Source organism: Temnothorax longispinosus, chromosome 5, assembly GCF_030848805.1.
Source record: "Temnothorax longispinosus isolate EJ_2023e chromosome 5, Tlon_JGU_v1, whole genome shotgun sequence".
In the NCBI taxonomy this organism is placed as follows: Eukaryota; Metazoa; Arthropoda; class Insecta; order Hymenoptera; family Formicidae; genus Temnothorax; species Temnothorax longispinosus.
The window spans coordinates 8,858,606-8,866,778 of NC_092362.1; the positions used below are offsets into that span (position 1 = coordinate 8,858,606).

The 8,173-nt window shown below is 36.2% G+C and overlaps 1 protein-coding gene and 1 long non-coding RNA gene across 2 annotated transcripts; both read left to right on the forward strand.

Moving 5' to 3' along the window:
* Positions 1-3,031: 3,031 nt before the first annotated feature.
* Positions 3,032-4,281, forward strand: LOC139812517 (uncharacterized). The gene is made up of 3 exons (XR_011731881.1): positions 3,032-3,348; positions 3,432-3,687; positions 4,075-4,281. It is a non-coding gene; the product is annotated as an uncharacterized lncRNA (long non-coding RNA).
* A 401-nt stretch (positions 4,282-4,682) lies between these two features.
* LOC139813788 (uncharacterized) lies at positions 4,683-6,136 on the forward strand. Its single transcript, XM_071779511.1, has 5 exons — positions 4,683-4,857; positions 4,917-5,099; positions 5,204-5,436; positions 5,511-5,679; positions 5,776-6,136. The coding sequence occupies exons 2-5, from the start codon at positions 4,931-4,933 to the stop codon at positions 5,934-5,936; spliced, it is 732 nt and encodes a 243-aa protein (XP_071635612.1). The 5' UTR covers positions 4,683-4,857; positions 4,917-4,930; the 3' UTR covers positions 5,937-6,136.
* The last annotated feature ends 2,037 nt before the right edge of the window (positions 6,137-8,173 follow it).

The following is an 8,173-nucleotide window of genomic DNA, read 5'->3' on the forward strand; positions in this document are numbered from 1 at the left end:
AATATGTATATCGCATAGTGAGAGGGCGCCATTATCGTTTGCTTTGTGACATCCGATGTGCAGCATTTTTGGCGACAGCTGAGTAATTTTTGTAATCGTTATCGTGCTGAATACTGAATACTCGTCAATCTTCGATAAACGTGAGCGTCTTTATTTTATAGCGATATAATTTTTGTTTTATAATTAGAACTGATCTCTGTGATTCGGGATTTGTGAATATGTACACACAGCATAACCTCTTATGTGTAACCTTACTCATAACGTTATGGATAATCGTTTTTCTTTTCTAATTAGGATATTTTGTCGTACGTTATTCAAAATCGTTCAAATTCAAATTTGTCCCGATTCATTGAGAACCTCTCTATTTTCATCCAGGACAATCCTCACTTCAGTTAATTGTGATTTTATCATGGATAACCACGAAAAACGTGCCATAAATCGAGAAAAAGTGAAAAAGCACCGTGCTATAACCAATGATGTCGAAGCAATATTGAAAAAACGATCTCGGCACGAACTCCGTATAGGTGAGTCAATTTTAATTTCTATAATTTATTTTAATCCCTAATAATTATGCCTTTTTTCCTTAACGGAGTTATATATTTTATTGTTATCCATAATTAATGTTATCTTGCTTTTTTTCGAATACAACAAAATAGGAAATCAAAATAATCAAGAGCCGCAGTTACAAAGTCAGTCGTCCGCTGATGAATCGATGCTAATAGATATCGAAAGGAATGCTGGACTAATTGAAGAATCGGAATACTATGAAGAAGTAGATCCAGTACAAGAACAAGAGGTCGGAAACTCAACATCTGAGGAAAACATTGATGAAGATTCATTTACATCTGGAACTAGTGGAGAGCAAGCAAATGAGCTCGAGGAAGACAATCACGAAGATGCGCCAGTGAGGATTTTCCAGGATGAAAATAGAGAGGTTCTCGATGAAGCAAAACAAATTCGAATTTGGGCGATTTCGAATAACGTAGGACAAAATACCCTGACTCAATTGTTGGCAATTTTACGAACAAGATTGATACCAGATCTCCCCAAATCTGCTAAGACATTTTTAAACACAGGAACTGCGATATATAATATCCAAGAAATGGAGGCGGCTGATGGAAGCATTGGAGAGTTCGTATACTTTGGAATTGCAAAGGCTCTGTCGACGCATGTCCAGGAAGACTTACACGAAAATCGTAAAATTCTACTTCAAATCAACGTCGATGGTGTACCGTTGTTCAAATCAAGCACGAAACAATTTTGGCCCATTTTATGCAAAGTGCATTATGAGCCCGACATATACGAACCGTTTGTCGTGGCGATTTACGCCGGAGATGCCAAGCCAGCGAGCATTGATGAGTACTTGCATAATTTTGTGGAGGAAATAAATTTATTGTTCGCCGAGGGAATCATAATAAACGAGAATCAATACGAAGTGGAAATTCATTGCTTTATTTGCGACACGCCAGCACGATCATTGATAAAGTGCGTTAAGGGACATGGAGGATTTTATGCTTGCGAGCGATGTGTAATTCGAGGGGAACGTGTTGACCGTCGCACAGTTTATCCAGAAGTGAACTGTCCGAAAAGAACCGAACGATCGTTTCGACTACAAACTCAACCAGAGCATCACACTCACAATTCGCCGCTGCTTGCTATCGAGCCACCTATAAATCTCGTATCCAAGTTTGTTTTAGACTTCATGCATCTGTTTTGCTTAGGTGTTATATGAAAAAACTCTTAGAATATTGGATATTAGGAAATAATCTAACTGGATCACAGCGACGAAACAGACTGAGTGTACGACAACGAACAGAACTTTCAGACTTAATGAAGCAGCTGAGACAATGTATACCACTTGAATTCCAACGCAAACCCAGGGATGTGAACAACATCGCAAAATGGAAAAGCAACGAGTATCGGTTTTTTTTGTTGTACTGCGGTCCAGTCGTTCTTAAAAGAATTCTCAACCTCGATATATACAAACATTTCCTACTGTTTCACGTAGCAAGCAGAATTTTGTGTACTAGTGAGTATGCATTTACGTACAACGCTCATGCTAAAAAGTACTTAACGAGTTTTTTTTCAACAATGAGTTTCTTTTACGGGCGTCACTCTCAAATCATGAATGTTCACAATCTTATTCATGTGGCGGACGATGTGATAAATATGAATTGTACTTTGAGCAGAATTTCCGCATTTCCTTTTGAAAGCCTTCTCGGAAAAATAAAAAAGCTCCTACGAAATGCTAATCGTCCACTGGCACAAGTATGCAGACGGCTGCACGAGATGGCAATAATATCGAAAAAGGCTTCGATATCACCTACTATTCAAGTCCTGAAAATCGAAACGCATCAGAATGACGACGAAATATTTGCCATAAAAAGACTCAAATATAAAGGTTTTATTTTGACGACTAAATTTCCAAATAATATAGTGATTCTCGATGACGATGTTATCATGACAATAAGAAAAATTACGTGTTCACGTGTAGATCGCCAAAACGTACAGATCGAAGGAAATCATTGGAAAATTAGAAAATCGATTTTCAAATATCCCACCAAGTCTGAAGACCTAAAAATGTGGCAACTCGTTAGTCGACCATCTTTGCGTATAATATACTGTAACATAAACAGAGTGCAACGTAAAATGGTACTATTCAAAATACGCAATAAGTCTCCTCGTCTAACAAACATTTTTGCAATTTCATTCCTTCACGATTAAAAATATTTCAATTGAGATGAGAACAATTTTAACGCGTGTCTCTTAATATTTTGATCCAAAAAATATTTACATTGCTGCCAATAGCTTACTTAATATAATACACATATTTATTTAAAATTAGATATTTTTACTTAATTTAAATAAAAATATTTAATTCTAAATAAATATGTGTATTATATTAAGTAAGTAAGCTATATATTGGCAGCAATCTAAATAAATATTTTTTTTCTTAGTGCAGAAATCCGATCAGCGGTCCCTACGCATACATAGAGGCGTCACGTGTACATGAGTGCTCAGCGACGCTGATTCGCTGAACGCTCATATGCGTGCGAGCGCCTCTATATGTGCGTAGGGACCGCTATAGTCGGATTTCTCGCTGGCGCCTCTGGGTCCATGGTGGCACCGTGTGTGCACGTGTTTTGTTTGCCACAGGCCGGGCATTACCACTTCGGTCGTGAAACTCGTGTGAACGGATGTGCGCCATTCGGGCAACACATAAGCTATTATATATTTCATTATTTTATATTGCCGAACACGAAAAGATTATAAGATCGTATTATAGAATCGTACATAACCTTATTTTATGAGATCGCTGGACATTGGAAAAATTCGCCATAAGTTTCCGTAAGTTATTGCACCAAACCTATTGCAGTGATAGACTAAAACTGAATCGGAATGATCTTCAAAATATATTGTGTGTGTTTTAGAAAATGGGAGAGACAGTTTGTTTGTATCAACTGGTAGAATTTGTCGGTGAACAAATTCAGAATGATAAAAAAAGTATTGACTGTGTTCCAACGAAATGGATTGAATTTGATATGATTATGGGACAATGCTTTACAAAGTTTATGCCTCCACCTTATACAAAGGAAAAGGAAAAATTATTGCATAAAATGGTTATAGATACCCTCGATCCTTTGGACGAGTGGCCTCGATACCCTATCACCATTCGAGGTCGTGCAGGTGTGTTTCCAAACATTTGATTGAATTTATAATTATCAAAGGACATGAATCGCTTTAGTCGGATAAACAGAAAAGTCGTAGCATAAAATTTCTTCTGACCGATATGAACTTTTCTCTAACTATTCCTTTTAAATTAATAAAATATGTGCAGTTTATACACCAACATTTCACTAATTACTTCATCAGAGACGATATCAAGAAAATTAATTTTTTTCCATTATACTGTTTCCCTAGCACTGATTTGTGCTACTCTCTTTCTAACAAAACTGCATTGACAAATTTGTATCAAGTCAAGACTTTTTTAAGTTTCTGTTTATTTGCCAAACTAAAATTATCAATTCTAATTCTGCATGTAATTAATTTTTTTTCTAAATTACATATATACAGCGAATTATAAGGAAGCAATGCAGCGTTTGAATCGTTTGCATGTCGAGGATTATGCATACACAACAGGGTCCGAGGAGGCTCAAGAAAAAGCTGCACATGCTGCACATTTTTTCGCAGATCGAGCTAGTAAAGACAAAGCAACAACTGACATTATGAACGTACCTAATTTGCGAATAATACCCAATGAACACGAATCTCAATCTTCTAAGAATCGTGAGTATCAGAAATAATCGGTATAATACGTTTATCTTGAGTTTTATGCATCAGTTACAATTATCTAGATAATTTTAACAGTACATAATTGTACTGTAATTGTAATTGACAAGTGTCTTTCGTAGTGCAATATACACCTTCAAGCTGTTCAACGTCAAGCTATTCAGACGAAGATAGTCCGGTTAGAGATAAGAGTCCGTTGAAAAAATCAAGATCCAGAAATAATGTCAACAATCGATTCACGATACAAAAATATTACCGACACCGTCTACTAAACGATCACAAAAAAATGGTAATATTAATTCACATAATTTCGAGTAAAAATGTTTTGATGTTTATGTTATAATACAGCTATAAAATGTGTTTATTCTCGTATATAATATTGTACAGAACGCATAGGACTAATTCCGAAAGATCAGAGTTCCACAGCCTCAGTGTCTGTACGAAAGCAAAAGAAAATTTATTCAAAACTGAATAAAGAAGTATCTGAAACCGAGTCTCCGAGAACTGCGACGTTCGCAAACACCGGCCGAGCTTGTCCGTCGGATTTTGATAGCAACATTGACGATGGTGAGATTGAATGATCGGGTTTAACTGTAAATTTTTGTATTTATTGTGATAATCCATAGACCTTGCGCAACCAATGTCGAAAGTGCAGAATGTATCCACGACTTCGGGTCTCACACGAGCAGCAAACAAAATTTCTACAAAACTGTCGAAGAAAGAATTTTCTGTGAGGAAGTCTTCAAGACCTGAAATGCACAAAAAAGAAGAACCATCTGACGTGTTGCCTTCGGATATCCACGAGTATGGTGTGTAACACCATCATGCATTACATTATATGCTCCATTATTTATCGATTGTATTACCATCTGACTCAATTATTCACATTTTTCGAATCGGACTGCACTTACAGATATAAAGTTACTGCTGAAGGAAATAAAAAGTATTCAATATGATCAACGAGAATTGATCAAAGTAGTAAAGGAAATGCGAACGATCCTTATGCACACTACAGCAACAGAAACGGTGCCTATAAGTGTGTCTTTCGAAAGGAAGTATTTATTACAACTTCCGTTCACGACTCATAAACAGTTCATAGAATTCGACACGAAGCTCTCAGAAGATGCACAGTGCCGATCAGCATTCGTGAGTATCGACGTCTTTTTTAACAGTTAGAAGTCCTCGCTATGATATTAAATTTAGTTTATTCCAATTTTTAGATACAAGCATTGTCGCGAAAGTTTGATGACAAAAAATCATTAACAAAAAACATAACCGCTATATTAAAAAGATACTTGTCCCGCGATATCGCGTTGTTGTACAACGCTCAAAAAAAAGTCGATGAAAAGTTTATATTTAAAGATACACAGTTTTCTGCTTGTTTACTAGGTAAGACAGAGTACATATGGTCACGAATAAATCTTAAAAATAAATAAACTAATACATACAGAATAGAATAAAAATTGTTTTGTTTCACAATTACAGACATCATTGACGACAAAATTGATAAGCAGCTTATACCTCCGGTATCCGACAGAGAATATCTGGTGCACCTAGGAGCAGTCCTATCTAACGTGAAGGATTGGGGGGTGCCACGAGCCCATCAACGTTCGACAAAACGAAATTCAGCGGATGATAATGCGTGAATGATTAATACGTTTTATTTTTGTATTTCCTAAAAGTTATTAATGTCTTTTATTTTTTATTTTTCAAAAAGTTATTGATGTATTTTATTTTTTATTTTATTTTATTTTATTACACTTTTATTAAGTACGATTTAAGTTTTTTTTTAAGATTGGGTAATTACGGAACGTTGCTTTCTTTAAATTTTACGAAACCAAATAAATAACCAAATATTGTAACAAAATAAATAAATAAATACATATTTATATTAAAACATAAGATATTTATGCATTCATAATTCATATTTACACGCCTTGGGATGTAGTGCTGGCTTAGCAGCTAACTAGATAGTTTCTAGAAACGATATATAGCTAGAATTGGTAGCCGATTACGATCTAGTGCTTGGATAGTTTCCCATGTCCAAGAGCTAGATAGCGCAAAATTACACATAGCACGAGGTGCTGACTAGTTTTACTAGATAGAATTTGGATAGTAAATAGGAAAACTGGCTTGCCCCGATCCTTTTCCGGATCTAAATTTCCACACGGGTTGGGGCGCCGTCGGGTGAATGTGTGGGTCGTCCACCCGCGCTGCAGTCGCGGTGGCGCACCCGTGTTCATGCTGCGGCGGGGCCGTGTTACGCTGGGCGAGGCATTCCCGGCGCTTTTCCAGCGGCAGGTCCCGGTGGCCCGCCCGTCGGCCGACCACTCCGTCGTGCGTCCTCCGAGCGCCCGTTTGTCCCTCGTCGCGACTATCGTCGTTACAACAGGTCGTGATCCCACGCTCCGGCACCACCTGTCATCCCTACGGAATGTTCTTTAAAAAAAGGTTAGTTAACGCGGGTAGCCCTTCCTCGACCCGAGTCGAGGCGCCATCCCTGACCTTTCCCTCGGCCGAGCTATCGCCTGGGCGGCGGACGCGACAAATGTCACGTCACAAATGTTAATAAATAGCATAAAATATTAGAGTTTATATATATACAACGACGTTTATCAGGTCTCGTAAGATAAGTATACAAACCGCGTATTGCCTTAAGAATGCGGATGATGTATCTAATTAATGCTCCAAGAAGAATTGGTTCCAAATGACAGTTACAATTATATTTAATACTTCCTGATATGTCCTTTTTCTTTATGATTACATTAATTTATCTCCCTTACGAATGGTCATTGAAAGGACACGTCGTCCGGAAAAGAAGATGTGGAAAATGTACAATTAAGTATGACTCTCTGCAAATATAATAATAACAAGTTACTTATATAAACTCATATATTCATCACATATAAACTCCAATATTTTATACTATGTATTGACATTATTCAACATCTATTTCAGATACAATAGAACGACCTATTCTATGCATATATGTAATAGTTTGGAAAGCAGTGCTGTGTAATGAAGCACCGAAAAAGAATTCGTTAACAAACCGTGAGATTCTTTTAAGCGAGAGTATATCGTTATCGTCTCCGCTATTAGAATCCTGTGAAATGTTATGAAAATCTCAACGCTCATTTATTTCTTTTTTGGACTTCCTGGAATATATAAGTCTTTCACTGTCGAAGCATATTTTGCAATGTCATTTATCGTCCAGTACGAGTAATATAAAATACGCGGTATGATTCAATATGTGTTACATACACAGAGAGCAACACCATGTATTAATCGTATCGTAGAATTAAAAGATTACGTTGTATAATATTTGTACTTACATATGCGTGTGTAGATTTCTTAGGAAAATATCTCAATGTATACCATGTGTAGAATTTATACAATCTTACACACATGTATTACATAAATATATAAGTATTCCAATATACATAAGCGCGCACATACGCATACGAGATATCTGAAATAGGCGTTAAATAATGTTGTTAAGCAGCAAAATATCTTGGAATATATACCGAACAGCTTTAGTGGAAATTGATAATAAAGTTAATCTGTACATAAAATTGTATTATATTTTCTTATTTATCGACACTATTGAATGCTTATTTCAGATATCTTATTTATATTACGATACTCATATTGAAGTAATATATGTGCGTAAGATTGTATAAATTCTACGCACGGTATACATTTAGATATTTTCCTAAGAAACACACACTTGCATATGTAAGTAGAAACATTGTACAACGTAAGCTTTTAATTCTACGATACGATTGATACACGGTGTTGCTTTTTATATGTAAAACATTGGAATCCTATAATGCATATTTTATATTATTTGTACTGGGCGATAATTGGCATTGCAAAATATCTA

Bases quoted from the DNA above. Each gene is read 5' to 3' on its own strand.
- LOC139813788 (XM_071779511.1), top strand. From the start codon at position 4,931: ATGTCGAAAGTGCAGAATGTATCCACGACTTCGGGTCTCACACGAGCA. The intron at 5,437-5,510 runs GTGAGTATCGAC...TCCAATTTTTAG, and splicing joins CACAGTGCCGATCAGCATTC to ATACAAGCATTGTCGCGAAA. The intron at 5,680-5,775 runs GTAAGACAGAGT...TCACAATTACAG, and splicing joins GTTTTCTGCTTGTTTACTAG to ACATCATTGACGACAAAATT.